The following is a 15,916-nucleotide window of genomic DNA, read 5'->3' as shown; positions in this document are numbered from 1 at the left end:
TCATTTTTACATAGTGTAAGGGGTTAGCTCGGTAGCGGGTGTGGATGACCCCTTGGGTGGGTTCGCTACAAAGAGAGACAGCCGAGGAGTGGTTGAAAACAACGGTCTATGGTTTATTCTTCCAGTTTGCTGGAAACAAGTGCAAGCATCCAAACAGCATAAATCAAACAAACATAAAATAAACCCTGGCCACTTGGGGCGTCTACCTTCACAACACAGGAACCTACCTATGGAGTCTGTCCCAACCTACTGCTGAGCAGACACTGCTGGTCATACAGCAGAAAACCAATAGTCTATTTGTTTTCCTTTCACACAGAAAAAGTCAACACCACCTCACCTTCAGAAGTCTTTCTCAGCTCACTGCTCTCCTTAACGCAAAAAGCCTCAGGAGGCAGCAATCAGTAGTCATCCTCTGGATAACTTATAGAGGTTTTAATTGCCTCATTCTGAATAGCTGAAGCTTTCCAGCGCCGTTAAACCTTTCTGGCTACCTCCGCAGCCGACGCCTGATAGTAATTGGTGAATTGTCTAAACAAGACAGAAATGTATCTCCTGTCTGTGACAACACCCATAGATTTACCTGACTTCCTGTCACAATAGTTACATTGGTCCACCTTGGGTGGAACGATGGAAGTATGTCTGTGCCATACCTGTGGGATCTCCAAGAAAGCAGAAAATAGGCATTGTAGCAACAGTGATCAACGCTAGCTTACAGGTCCTGTGCCTCCACTGTAAATACTGGAAGTGGCTCACTTTGCATGGACGCCATTCAGAGAAGTCAACAAAGAAGGAAAAGGAATCCTGAGAGATGCACATCACACAAAACCCTCATGTAAAGACTGGAAGCAGCCTCAGCCTAGACTCCATCCAGGCCACAGCTTTGACGTGTTTCACCTCGCCCACATGTCAGGGGTCAAACATGTTGGGGGTGTAGACTGGACAAAGTCTAGGTTGAGGCTACTTCCAGTCTTTACATGAGGGTTTTGTGTGATGTTTAGCTCCTGGGACTTGCTTTCCTTTCTCATTGACGTCTATGTAGCTGAGACAAGCTCTTTCCCTACCTGCAATACCAGAAGTTGGCAGCATATAAGGACCTACTACTACAGCCTGAAGCAGCACCCTTAATTTGTTTGTATGGGGCCATTAAGAGAACAGATTGCATTTCTTCAATGAATGTAAAGTGTCCTGTGATTGGACAAGTTAGAGATTGCGATGACTCCTCACCTTGCCCAATCAGAGAACACTTTACATTAATTTATTCAACCCACCCCATAAATTTAACCCTCAACCCAACCCATAAACCTAACTCTTTAACTTCAACCCATCCCATAAACTTACTGTATACCTCAACTTCAATCCAACTGATAAACCTATACCCTTAATCTCAATCCAGCTCATAAATCGAATCCTTTAACATCAACCCACCCCCTAAACTTAACCCTCAACCTCATACCGACCCATAAACCTAACCCTTTAACTTCAATCCATCCCATAAACTTATTGTATACCTCAACTTCAATCCAACTGATAAACCTATACCCTCAATCTCAATCCAACTCTTAAATCTATTCCTTTAACATCAACCCACCCCCTAAACTTAACCCTCAACCTCATACCAGCCCATAAACCTAACCCTTTAACTTCAACCCATCCCATAAACTTTTACCTCAACTCAACTGATAAATGTATACCCTAAACCTCAATCCAACTCATAAACCTAATCCCTTAACATGAACCAATCCCATAAACTCATGAACGTAAACCAACCCATGAACTTCAACCTCAACCCAACCCAAAACCTTAACCTATAACCCTGCCCTAAATGTAACCCTTAAGTGGAATCTATCCTCTGCCACTTGAAGTATCTGACAAAAACATTCTATAACTATTTTTAAGGTATCCTTTCCTTAAAAAAAAAATATAAAAGCAAGTTTCCTGTGTCTTGTCCCAGAATTCAATTTGGTGGAAGGAATGTTTTAATGTGTGAAAACTGCAAATGGATTCAAAATCAATAAAATATTGAAACAGTGGAAAGTTAAAAGGAAAATCATTTACCTTCATTATACATGGCTGCCACCATTTTTAGGAGAGTGAGCGCTAGAAGCCTTATTGACTGTTCCATCGTGGTCGTCTTTCAAACTGATATTTTATTTCCAGAAAGAATTCGAATCTTTCAGGCAGACAGCGGCACCTACGGAGGAAATGGTTTTCACAGCTGAAACCAGCACAATGAAGAATTTGTTTCGGTCAAGGAAAGGAAATATTTTCTGCTAGGATCATCTGAAGAGAACACTATTACAAATACACGTATGCCTGAAATACATGCGTAGTTTTACGAGACAGCTGAGTGCATCCTACAGAATTATTGGTCATATTTGGGTCGTCTTAAGGACAAGATGCATTACTGCAAAGTCATTTGCTCATGTAGAGCGAATTTGTTTTAAAGCAGAACTATAAGCTAAACTTTCTTTTTTTCATTTTTGATAGCGCAAGGGAGGACTATAACTCCTTTCAATTTATTTTTTGCAATCTGTGTCCCATTTCAGAGATTTAAACTGAACAAAATTATAAACGCAGCACTTTTTTTTTTTTACCCCCATTTTTCATGAGCTGAACTCAAAGATCTAAGACTTTTTCTATGTACACAAAAGGCCTATTTCTCTCAAATATTGTTCACAAATCTGTCTAAATCTGTGTTAGTGAGCGCTTCTCCTTTGCCGAGATAATCCATCCACCTCACAGGTGTGGCATATCAAGATGCTGATTAGACAGCATGATTATTGCACAGGTGTGCCTAAAGCCCCGTACACACGAGTAGAAATTCGGCCGGGAAATTTCGTCCGACGACCGATCTGCCGATTTTCGGCTTGTTGCTTCAAAACTGAAAGGAGACCGCTCCAGGTGAGATGGTATCAGGTGCTGGTCGGATCCGTAATCCAGAAACTATTTGATCAAGAAGAAAGTGACCGCACTCCGAAATGAAAATCAAACAGGAGTGTATTTATTCCACATCAAAAATAGGCATCAAACTTCAAACTGTGAGACATAGGACAATAAGGTAGACGCGTTTCACGACTAAGAATGTTCATTTCTCTACCATAAGCCGTCTCCAAAGGTGTTTCAGAGAATTTGGCAGTACATCCAACCGGCCTCACAACCATAGACCACATGTAATCACACCAGCCCAGGATCTCCACATCCAGCATCTTCACCTCCAAGATCGTCTGAGACCATAACTAAAAGCAACCATAACCAAAGAATTTCTGCACAAACTGTCAGAAACCGTCTCAGGGAAGCTCATCTGCATGCTTATCGTCCTCATCGGGGTCTCCACCTGACTGCAGTTAATTTTCCTAAACGACTTGAGTGGGCAAATGCTCACATTCGGTGGAGTCTGGCACTTTGGAGAGGAGTTCTCTTCACGGATGACGGTTTTCTTAGATCTTTGAGTTTCAGCTCCTTGCAAATTAAGGGAATCCCTTGGGGGCCCTCAAGTGTCCCTATTGGAATTTTTTTTCACCTATTACACTTCTGGGGGTAGCCCAAAACATGTGATTTTCTTTTACTTTCACTTTCAATGATAATGGTAAAGAAGGCAAATATAGAGAGGGTTAATCTCCTTAACAGGGGCACAGACAGCAAAAAATCGTTCTTTGCTCATTCCTCTTCACTCTGAGGCTCCATTCACACCTGGGCGTTTTTGAGCATTTTTCAGCTCCAAAAACGCTTAAAAAAAAAAAACGTTCCAAAATGCCCAACAAGTAAAACCCCATTCATTTAAATGGCCCCTGTTCACATCTGAGCGTTTTAACGCCTGAAGCAAAACGCCTGTAGCTGAAAAAAGTACATAAGCTTCTTTTTGGGCTGATTACCAGCGTTTTTAATAGATGTCAATGTCTGCCTCCAAAAACGCCTGAAAAAAACGCCTAAAAATCGCTGTAAAATTGCGGTAAAAATTGCGGTAAAAAAACGCGCAAAAACGCTATGCTCAAGTGTGAATGCAGCCTTATAAAAAGTTTTGCCTTTAGTTATACTTTAATGTCCCCACCCCTAGCAGCACATATTCACCTTACCAGCTCGGGGGGATGTTCTACTCAACTCAATGGAGAGAAGAAAATACTTGTACTTCCAGGTTTAAAGTAGCATGTGGCTTACAGTATTCACCTTCCTCTCATTGGACAATGTTGCTGCTTAGTGATTGGTCCAGTGCTATCACATAGGAGCAGGGAGTGAGTACTCAGCCTTGTGTTAAGGAGCCCATAGATGGATGGGAGGAAAGAAAATCACTTGATTCCCCCATCAGTCAGTGTTGATGGAGGAATCCCTCCTGCAGTGCCATTGTGTTCTGCAGGTAGGGAGCCTTCCTGACTGTGCAGGCCAGTCAAGTTCCTCCACCCCAAACTCGCTCATCCATGTCTTTATGGACCTTGCTTTGTGCACTGGTCCAAATCATTTGGTGGAGGGGGGATTATGGTGGGGGGTTGTTTTTCAAGGGTTGGGCTTGGCCTCTTAGTTCCAGTGAAGGCAACTCTTTAAAAGTCAGCATATCAAGACATTTTGGACAATTTCATACTTTCAACGTTGTGAGATAAGTATGGGGATGGCCCCTTACTGTTCCAACATGACTGTGCACCAGTGCACAAAGTAAGGTCCATAAAGAAATGAATGAGCGAGTTTGGGGTGGAGGAACTTGACTGGCCTGCACAGAGTCCTGACCTCAATCCAATAAAACACCTTTGGGATGAATTAGAGTGCAGACTGCGAGCCAGGTCTTCTCGTCTAACATCAGTACCTGACCTCAAAAATGCGCTTCTGGAAGAATAGTCAAACATTCCAATAGACACACTCCTAAACCATGTGGACAGCCTTCCCAGAAGAGTTGAAGCTGTCATAGCTGCAAAGGGTGGCCAACTCAATATTGAACCCTACGGACTAAGCCTGGGATGCCATTGTGCAGAGTGCAGACTGCGAGCCAGGTCTTCTCGTCTAACATCAGTGCCTGACCTCAAAAATGCGCTTCTGGAAGAATGGTCAAACATTCCCATAGGCACACACCTAAACCTTGTGGACAGCATTCCCAGAAGAGTGGAATCTGTTATAGCTGCAAAGGGTGGGCCAACTCAATATTGAACCCTACGAAATAAGACTGGGATGACATTAAAGTTCATGTGTGTGTAAAGGCAGGTGTCTCAATACTTTTGACAATGTGGTGTATGTTAATTCTACAAACTGGATCATGTTGCGGGGCATTATTGAGTCTAGGAGGGGTTAGGTCCGACCCCCTAATGTTGCCCTCTCTGGCAGTGTAAGTGGGGGATGGGGTATTAACCAGTGTTGGGGTAGTTACTCAAAAAATGTAACTAGTTACTTCTGTAAATTGTAGCAAGATTACTTTACTAGTTACTGCATTTGAAAAGTAACTTCACTACTTATTACTTTACTTTCCTCTTTCTTAATTGACCGTGTAGAAGATGATACATGACACTCTTTCTGCATAGAGTTTATTGTATAAACACAGGCTTTGGGAAACATGAGAACAAAACCTGAAAAAACAGAATAAAACATAAAGTGCAACAAAAAGTCATAAACTTCATCCCTCTCTATTCTTCGAAATAACGATTGAATCGCACGGCTTAGGTAACGCAGGAAAGCGCGTTCCTATAGCCTAGTAAAGTAGTGTAGTTACCTCCTATAGCCTAGTAAAGTAGTGTAGTTACTTCCTATAGCCTAGTAAAGTAGTGTAGTTATCTCCTATAGTCTAGTAAAGTAGTGTAGGTACCTCCTATAGCCTAGTAAAGTAGTGTAGTTACCTCCTATAGTCTAGTAAAGTAGTGTAGTTACCTCCTATAGCCTAGTAAAGTAGTGTAGGTACCTCCTATAGTCTAGTAAAGTAGTGTAGGTACCTCCTATAGCCTAGTAAAGTAGTGTAGTTACCTCCTATAGTCTAGTAAAGTAGTGTAGGTACCTCCTATAGCCTAGTAAAGTAGTGTAGTTACCTCCTATAGCCTAGTAAAGTAGTGTAGTTACCAATATTAGTATTGTAACTAGTTACATTACTTTGTTACCAAAAAAAGTAATGTAGTTACTGTAATCAGTTACTTTGTAACTCGTTACCCCCAACACTGGTATTAACCTGCCATGTGTTTTTCCCATCCTGTTTGCAGTCAGATTTGATATTGACCCTAGGGGAACCCAGCAGAAAACTCAATATTGAACCCTACGAACGAAGACTGGAATACCACTAAGGTTCATGTGGGTGTAAAGGCAGGTGTCCCAATACTTTTGACAATATATTGTATGTGTCCATCAGTGTTGGGGGTAACGAGTTACAAAGTAACTGATTACAGTAACTACATTACTTTTTTTGGTAACTAAGTAATGTAACTAGTTACAATACTAATATTGGTAACTACACTACTTTACTAGGCTATAGGAGGTAACTACACTACTTTACTAGGCTATAGGAGGTAACTACACTACTTTACTAGACTATAGGAACGCGCTTTCCTGCGTTACCCAAGCCGTGCGATACAATCGTTATTTCGAAGAAGCCTGTGTTCATACAATAAACTCTATGTAGAAAGAGTGTCATGTATCTTCTTCTACACGATCAATTAAGAAAGAGGAAAGTAAAGTAATAAGTAGTGAAGTTACTTTTCAAATGCAGTAGTTAGTAAAGTAATCTCGTTACAATTTACAGAAGTAACTAGTAACTAGTTACATTTTTTGAGTAACTACCCCAACACTGGTGTCCATGCACTTTCTGTGCTAGGGGGGTGATCAGTGCGTGCTCCTAGCACAGTGACCGAGCTGTTACAGACAGCTTCCAGTCTCTGGGTATGACCTGGATCTGGCAGGACGGGCTCCCTATTATGTGAGTACTGTAACAGCCAATCAAAGTGATCACGTAACCGGGAAAACTGTCCTGCACCCATTAGAAAGACGCCGTTAAAAGGCCGCTGGGAAGGGGTAGGAACGGGTTAAGTCAAAGAAAAAATAAAAATAAACATATGTTTTGGTATGAATGCTTTACCAGATGTTTCCATTTAACAAAAAAAAAAAAAAAAAAACCTCAAGGCTATTGGCCTGTGACTCAGCGCAAGAGGTTGGGACACTGCGTCCTTCCAGCAAGCTTATCATTCGTTATGTATTGCATACAACATTGTTTTATGGGAATCCTCAATGTAAAGTACTTTTATATCCTACAGGGGACCCTTGTGATTCTTGTTTTTATAAATACCAGTAGGATGTAATCACATATTAAGACTTCATAACTAAATTTCGTAATCTCTATCTATGAGCCCATTCATACCACAGCACGTGCATTACTGTGTGCCTGGGACGTGCATGCTGGTGTGCTCTGTAACATGCAATAACCACTTGCTGACCACCCAGCAGTAGGTCGGCTCTGTCCCGAGAAATGATGTACCTGTAAGTTGCTTCGCGAAACCGCTAGCGGGGGTGTGTGCCCATTCGCCGCAGGGGAAGCTGATCAGCGAGTCCGGCGGCTGTGATTGCCACCGGGCACCCACGTTCGCTCCCCGTATAGACAGAACGGCGGTCTGCCATTAAGAAACACAGCAGATCGCTGTTCTGTCAGTAATGAACACAGGGATCCCGTGTTCCTCCTATTTAGGAACTCAGGTCTCTGTGTTCATGCAGCAAGCCCATCCCACACACAGTTAGAAAGCACTCCCTAGGGCAGTGATGGCGAACCTTGGCACCCAGGGGCATAACTACAGGGGTTGCAATTGCAACCGGGCCCTATGCTCCAGGGCCTGTGTGGCTCCCCTGTACACCTGGATAGGAGGTGCGGCGGGGGCAGCATGTAGAGAAATCACTGTCCTCCTTTTTCCTCCTGTAGCTGCAGGAGGAAAATGGAGGAGATTGGTTCCGGTTCAATATTCTTTATTGGTTTTGTCCGTAACAATACAGGTGTATGGAACAACAAAAAAGAAAAGTAAAGGTAACAAGGTGCACAAACAGAATGCAATAGGAAATAATATAAAATAAAAATTCAGGTTCAAGCAACTTAACTGTATTCACAGGAGGAGATTGGTTCCTTTGTATGCTGCCCCCTCCACTCCTCCTATCCAGTTCACTTGTGTTCTGCTGTCTCTGGGCCCCTGTGTGCTCCCCTGGTCCCCCCCCCCACTGCGCTCCCCTGGTCCCCCCACTGTGCTCCCTCCCCTCTCCTGCCGGCTGCTGCAGGGGATGTGTCACAATAGAGAACCAGGAAGGGATCTGTAAATATGTAATTTATCAGCTCCTTCCTTTTCTGAATGGACAGAGTCATAGTCAGTGACAATGTAAAAAAATAAAATAAAATGATAAAAAATAATACAATTAAAATACCAAAAAAAAAAAAACTACTGACACCAGTGGGTGAACTTCGAGGATTGCAAAGGTCACACTTGCAACCAGGCCACAGGCTTGAAGGGAAGGGCCCGGGCCAGGGGTCCGGGGGGCCCTTCATGGTTCCTTGCACCAGGGCCCTGAAGGTTCTAGTTATGCCTCTGTTGGCACCCCAGATGTTTGAGAACTACATTTCCCATGATGCTCAACTACACTGCAGAGTGCATGAGCATCATGGGAAACATAGTTCCAAAACATCTGGGGTGCCAAGGTTCACCATCACTGCCCTAGGGACACATTTAACCCTTTGATCGCCCCTGGGTTAACCCCTTCCCTGCCAGTGTCATTAGTACAGTAACCGCACATATTTTTAGCACTGATTAATGTAGTAATGTCACTGGTCCCCCCAAAAGTGTCAAAAATGTCAGTTAGGGGTCCGATCTGTCTGCCGCAATGTCGCAGTCCTGCTAAAAATCGCTGATCGCCGCCATTACTAGTAAAAAAAATATATAAATAAATATATGTAAATAAATAAAAATGACATAAATCTTTCCCCTAGTTTGTAGACGCGATAACTTTTGAGCAAACCAATCAATATACACGTTACCAAAAAATATGTAGTAGAAAACAAATTGGCCTAAAATGATGAAAAAATTTGTTTTTAAATTTTTTTTTTTTATTGGGAATGTTATATAGCAGAAAGTAAAAAATATTATTATTTTTTTTTTCCAGAATTGTCGCTCTTTTTTTGTTTTTAGAGCAAAAAATAAAAATCAGGTGATCAAATGCCACCAAGAAAAGCTCTATTTGTGAGAAAAAAAGGACATCAATTTTATTTGGTTACAGTGTCGCACGACCGCGCAATTGACCGTTAAAATAACGCAGTTCCATATCGCAAAAAATGTCCTGGTCATTAAGGGGTTAAATCCTTCAAGTCCAGAAGTGGGTAAGCTACAGAGCTGCACTCTTAGCATGTATTGCTTTGTTCTATCTTTTCATTTTATTCAATTTGTCATATTTGCTGCAGTGCATGGTGATGCATGAAAACAATTCAGAACACACTGTATAAAGAAGGAATATGTCTTTTTTTTTTTCATGCAAACCAAACCAGTGCATTGGTGTTAACTGAAACCATAGGACAAAAGGCTAAATGCTTTGTTCTTGTGTTGGAACTATGTTGGGCAATGCAGTCTAATGCCGCTGGTGTGAAAGGGCCCTATACTATTCCAGTGCAAAGTTTTGCCAGCTTTTGGCCCTATGCTGCCCCTCCTACCTGTACTATTACTAATTCTTTATTACCCTAGTGCCCAACCTGTGGTCCTGGGGCCACATGTGGCTCTTTGCCACTTTTTGTGTGGCCCTTATGACTCTTGCAGACACTAACCTGTGTTTCCTTTTCTGCTCTAGCAGTCTCATGTAATATGTCTCCATTCTTTGACTGTCTCCTGCAGCATGTCCCCAGGTTTTCGGCAACAGTTCCGCCCGCTCAGTAGGGGATCTTTCCACAGATGACAAGTCTGTGTCTGCTCGGCTGATGCAGAGTGGACATGGACACAGCCCACTGTTCTCTATGGGGCGCCTATCCATTTCCATCCAACTGTCATACGATCTGATCCACTGGGCAGATGGGGAATGGATCCCCATCAGTTTGTTTTTAGCAAGCCGGATCGGATCAGATGCCAGTGGGTGTCAGCAGACACATATCCACTGACATCCGCCGCTCCATAGAGAAAAATGGAGGTTCTGATCGTATCCACCTGAAAACTGACCTGATCCGAATGTCTGTGTGAAAGGGGCCAAAGACTCCTGCTGCTTGTTCACAGTCTCTGAAAGTCTCCTGTCGCATGCTCACAGCCTCTGAAAGTTTCCTGCTGCATGTTCACAGTCTCTGAAATTCTCCTGCTGCATGTTCACAGTCTCTGAAAGTCTCCTGCTGCATGTTCACAGTCTCTGAAAGTCTCCTGCTGCTTGTTCACAGTCTCTGAAAGTCTCCTGCTGCATGTTCACAGTCTCTGAAAGTCTCCTGCTGCATGTTTACAGTCTCTGAAAGTCTCCTGCTGCATGTTCACAATCTCTGAAAGTCTCCTGCTGCATGTTCACAGTCTCTAAAAGTCTTATGCTGCATGTTCACAGTCTCTGAAAGTCTCATGCTGCATGTTCACAGTCTCTGAAAGTCTCCTGCTGCATGTTCACAGTCTCTGAAAGTCTCCTGCTGCATGTTCACAGTCTCTGAAAGTCTCCAGCTGTTTGTCCACAGTCTCTGAAAGTCTCCAGCTGCACTTTCACAGTCTCTGAAAGTCTCCTGCTGCATGTTCACAGTCTCTGAAAGTCTCCAGCTGCACTCCCACAGTCTCTGGAAGTCTCCAGCTGCACTTCCACAGTCTCTGAGAGTCTCCAGCTGCACTTCCACAGTCTCTGAAAGTCTCCAGCTGCATATTCACAGTCTCTGAAAGTCTTCTCTTGCACGTTCAGTCTCTGAAAGTCTCTAGCTGCACTTTCACAGTCTCTGAAAGTCTCTTCCTGCCCGTTCAGTCTTTGAAAGTCTCCAACTGCACTTCCACAGTCTTTGAAAGTCTCCAGCTGCATATTCACAGTCTCTGAAAGTATCCTCTTGCACGTTCAGTCTCTGAAAGTCTCCAGCTGCACTTTCACAGTCTCTGAAAGTCTCATACTGCATGTCCACAGTCTCTGAAAGTCTCCTGCTGGATATTCACAGTCTCTGAAAGTCTCCTTCTGCACATTCAGTCTTTTAAAGTCTCCAGATGCACGTTCACAGTCTCTGAAAGTCTAATGGTGCATGCTCACAGTCTCTGAAAGTCTCCTGCTGCATGTTCAGTCTATGAAAGTCTCCAGCTGCACATTCACAAAGCAATAAACAAGCTTTAAAACATACCTTCCCTGACCTCTGTAGCTGGAGGCACTATGGAGCAATATATCTTCAAAGTTCACAATAGAAGCAGTGAAGTCATTCAAGCTTTCCGCTCCCCCCTCTTTCAGTAGAGCTGCTCTGTGTTTACAATAGGGATTAGAAGGCTGGTAGGCTGCAATGAGGGGTGAGTTATGCTACAGAGAAAATAATTCTGATGGGAATTTTCGAGAATGAATTGCCCCACAGTGTCTGCAACTACAGTGGTGAGTGATGGCTTTTTTCCAATCTTGTTTACAGCTTGTTATAAGAGTAAGTAAATATTTGACTATCCATAGCCTGACCACAATTCTACTTTAAAGACATAATTAGCTTAAATTTGAAACGTGTGAACTGTTGTACATTTATTCAACAAGTAGAGCTTCACAAAGTCTGCACGCCTTTTTTTTTTGTTTACTAAAACACGTTATTTTTTTAGCATGTGGTTTGAAAACCTCTAACACCCACTTCCAGTTTCCTGCAGAAAGATAAATATAATATGGTCTACTGGCTCTGGTGCCATTGTATGCTGGGATCAGATCCAAGAGTGCCACCGGTTTATTCTCAGACATCAAATATTGCTGTGTAGAGGAAAGTAGAGACAAGCAGTGATTGTCTTTAGAGTTTTCACCGAACATAGTGAAACCTGCCTTAACCACTTAAGCCCTGGAAGATTTTACCCCCTTCCTGACCAGGGGGTATTCTGCGATTCGGCACTGCGTGACTTTAACGGACAATTGCGCGGTCGTGCGACGCTGTACCTAAATTAATTTGACGTTCTTTTTTTCCCACGAACAGAGCTTTCTTTTGGTGGTATTTGATCAGCTGTGCGATTTTTTGATCATGCGCTATAAACAAAAAAAGAGCGTCAATTTTGCAAAAATAACAATATTTTTCACATTTTTTATATGAAATTCCCCCCAAAAAATTTTTTTAACATTTTCGGCCAATTTGTTTTATGCTACATTTGTTAGCGCAAAAAGCATATTTTGATTGATTTGCGCAAAAGTTATTGCGTTTACTAACTAAGGGAAAGATTTCTGTCATTTTTGGTGTTTTTTTTTAACGAGTAATGGCGGCGATCTGTGATTTTTTTTTTGCGGGACTGTGACATTGCGGCGGACAGATCGGACCCTTGACTGACATTTTTTACACTTTTGGGGGTACCAGTGACATTACTACAGTAATCAGTGCTATACATATGCACTGTTACTGTAAAAATGACACTGGCAGGGAAAGGGTTAATTTTTATTGGTGATCAAGGGGTTAATGTATGCCTGGTGCTTACTAACGTGTGTGGGGGGAGGTGACTGTGTGACACAGGGACAGATCGCATGTTCAGCTATGCTGAACCCTGCAATCTGACCCTGCCTGTCACTTAGGAGATCCGCCCGCTTTGTTTACACAAGCGGGCGGATCTCCACACTCGATTTCCCGACGATCGGGGAAGAGCGGCGGTGATCACCGCCTCGCCTCCCCTGGCCCGACTCCCGCTGTGACTGAATACAGCGGGAGCGAGCCTCCAGCGGCGCGCGCGCCACCCACAAGGGGAGGAGTCCAGCGAAAACGAGCCAATTTGCCACAGTACAGTCAACGTGACTGGTCGGCAAGTGGTTAAAGGTGAATTTAACTACACTTTTCTAAAAATAGCCTCCTAGTGTTTTTTTTTTTTCTTTTCTTCTCTCCTGGGTTAGTTTCAAAACACATACTGTACTCTCATGTTCAGCAAATCCAGCATTGTCCTTTTGAAATTCTAAAAAAGGCCACCACATGCTGGGTTCCATGCCACCATCTTCTTTCCTTATGTCATCAAGGGGCTGGGTATATTTTCCAGTTTCTTTCAGCTGTCTCACTGAGGACTTGCTGCTGTGCATGCAAAGTGTATTTTAGATTACCCCAAAGCCTCCAAGAACCCCTAATGAGAGTATCATAGGAGGCTTCGGGCAGCTGGGGACATCATTCTTGCCTAGGTGAGAAAGGCGGGTGCACGGGCTGTGCTTCCCAAAAAAAAGGTATTGCCCCCTCCAAAAAATTGGTGATTTCTTAAAAGGAAGGGATAAGGAGCAATATTCTTTAAAGAAATAAAAGGGAACAAAGATTCACTTTCAATTTTGGTTGGACAACATTGGGATTTTCTATTTTCTTGATATTTAGAAGTAAATCAAGAAATTTTACCAAAATTTTCCTTTGAATGAATTGAAGTCAATGGAGAAATCAAGGTGGTTGTTGGTGGTTTTTAAGGGTGCAATAGGCTTTAATTCATTTTTAAGGCAGCACATACATTATGCAATTTTTTTTATTCAACCAGCAAGTTGAACAAAAGAAAATGCCTTGATTACCCCCATCTACACATTCAATGTGGATAGGGGAATCCCTCCTGTTGTGGTATTGTATCCTGACAGTGGGGAGCCTTCACCCGTCTTCACAATACAATGATCAGTGTTGTCAGCTATAGGCGGCGGCACTGATCAATTCAGGAAAAACCCAACAGGCTGGTTGTACACAAGTCTTGTGTACAACCAGCCTGCCCATACACAGATCAAAATTTGGCCAGTCTCTACTGAACTGGCTAACTTTCAATCCATGTATGGCTGGTTTAACCACTTGCCGACCGCCGCAAGTACATATACTGCGGCGGTCAGCCCCGGCCAGGCAAAGTGACGTATATATACGTCACTAGCCTGTCACCGGCTTGTGAGCCAATAGCAAGCTAGCGCGCGCCCGCTGAGGTGCGCGCCCGCCCCGGCTCGTTCCCTAAGAAGTCAGTGCGTGTGACCGGCGGACCCGATGTCCGCCGGTCACTTGCGATCGTTCGCCGGGAAGGGAGAAAGGCAGGCGGCTAATGTAAACAAGCCGCCTGTCATTCTCCCCTGTGTAAAAATGGAGATCAGATGGTTCTACTATGTAGGACCGTTGATCTCTGTTTTTACACTAGTAGCCATGCCCCATCACAGTTAGAAACATGCCCCTAGGACACACTTAACCCCTCCCTCTCCAATACAGTTAACCCCTTCCTTGCCAGTGTCATTTTTACAGTAACAGTGCATATGTATAGCACTGATTACTGCAGTAATATCACTGGTACCCCCAAAAGTGTCAAAAATGTCAGTCAAGGGTCCGATCTGTCCGCCGCAATGTCGCAGTGCCGCAAAAAAAAATTGCAGATCGCCGCCATTTCTCGTTAAAAAAAAAAACACCAAAAATGACAGAAATCTTTCGCTTAGTTAGTAAATGCAATAACTTTTGAGCAAACCAATCAAAATACGCTTATTGCGATTTTTTATTTTACCAAACATAGGTAGCAGAAAACAAATTGGCCAAAAATGTTAAAAAATTTTGATTTTTACATTTTTTTGGGGGGAATTTCATATAAAAAATTTGAAAAATATTGTTATTTTTTCAAAATTTACGCTTTTTTTTGTTTACAGCTCAAAAAGTAAAAATCGCACAGATGATCAAATACCACTAAAAGAAAGCTCTGTTTGAGGGAAAAAAAGGACGTCAATTTCATTTGTGTACAGGGTCGCACGACCGCGCAATTATCCGTTAAAATCACGCAGTGCCGAATCGCAAAATAGGCCCTGGTCAGGAAGGGGCTAAAATCTTCCGGGGCTTAAGTGGTTAAGCATGTGGTGAATTCTACCCAAAGCTTTTTTGGTTTAACCTTGGCTACAAAATCCATTTATTCTACTTTCAATTATTTGGAACAATGATTTTGTAAAATAATTGACAGTATATATACACTATATTGTCAAAAGTATTGGGACGCCTGCCTTTACACACACATGAACTTTAATGGCATCCCAGTCCTAGTCCGTAGGGTTCAATATTGAGTTGGCCCACCCTTTGCAGCTATAACAGCTTCAACTCTTCTGGGAAGGCTGTCCACAAGGTTTAGGAGTGTGTCTATGGGAATGTTTGATCATTCTTCCAGAAGCGCATTTGTGAGGTCAGGCACTGATGTTGGGCGAGAAGGCCTGGCTCGCAGTCTCTGCTGTAATTCATCCCAAAGGTGTTCTATCGGGTTGAGGTCAGGACTCTGTGCAGGCCAGTCAAGTTCCTCCACCCCAAACTCGCTCATCCATGTCTTTATGGACTGGCCCAAAGCATTTGGTGGAAGAGGAAATTATGGTGCCAGATTGTTTTTCAGGGGTTGGGCTTGGCCCCTTAGTTCCAGTAAAGGGAACTCTTAAAGCATCAGCATAATAAGAATTTTTGGACAATTTTAGAAGTGTGTCTATGGGAATGTTTGACCGACAGAAGACACAGAACAGGCACAAAGTGATACTAAATTATATCTTTACTAGACATTAAGTCCGTTAAATTAACGGGCGCTAGAACATATGTGGTCAAACATTTGTAAAAACAGACTGGCGGGAATATTGTCTGATTAGAGAACACAAACACAGCTCTAATCGGGACACTCCCTTTTAATGTGCCCCGATAAGAGCTGTGTTTTTGATCTCTAATCAGACAATATTCCCGCCATTTCTCATATAAGAATGAATACTCTGTAATCCAATCAGTCCCCATAGATAGAACAGAGAGCGAGGCAGAATCTGACAATAGATTCTCTCCCCTCCGCTCTCTATCTACCGTCGGATAGTGCATCCGTCATACTGCGCATGTCAGTATCGTCACCGCCAGCACAGCTGA

At 43.0% G+C, this 15,916-nt stretch overlaps 1 protein-coding gene across 1 annotated transcript in view; it reads right to left on the bottom strand.

Annotated features, from left to right (window-relative positions):
* SRPX2 (sushi repeat containing protein X-linked 2) overlaps window positions 1–15,916 on the bottom strand; it is a 96,086-nt gene that overhangs the window by 75,394 nt on the left and 4,776 nt on the right. Inside the window, exon 2 of the mRNA XM_082262558.1 lies at window positions 2,056–2,191. Coding sequence (XP_082118684.1) covers window positions 2,056–2,122 — 67 coding nt within the window. The 5' untranslated portion in view covers window positions 2,123–2,191. The remainder of the gene's footprint in view (window positions 1–2,055; window positions 2,192–15,916) is intronic.

The sequence above is a fragment of the Pelophylax lessonae genome, assembly GCF_965119305.1.
Source record: "Pelophylax lessonae genome assembly, chromosome: 7".
Lineage (NCBI taxonomy): Eukaryota > Metazoa > Chordata > Amphibia > Anura > Ranidae > Pelophylax > Pelophylax lessonae.
This window is presented reverse-complemented; position numbering and strand designations above follow the sequence as displayed.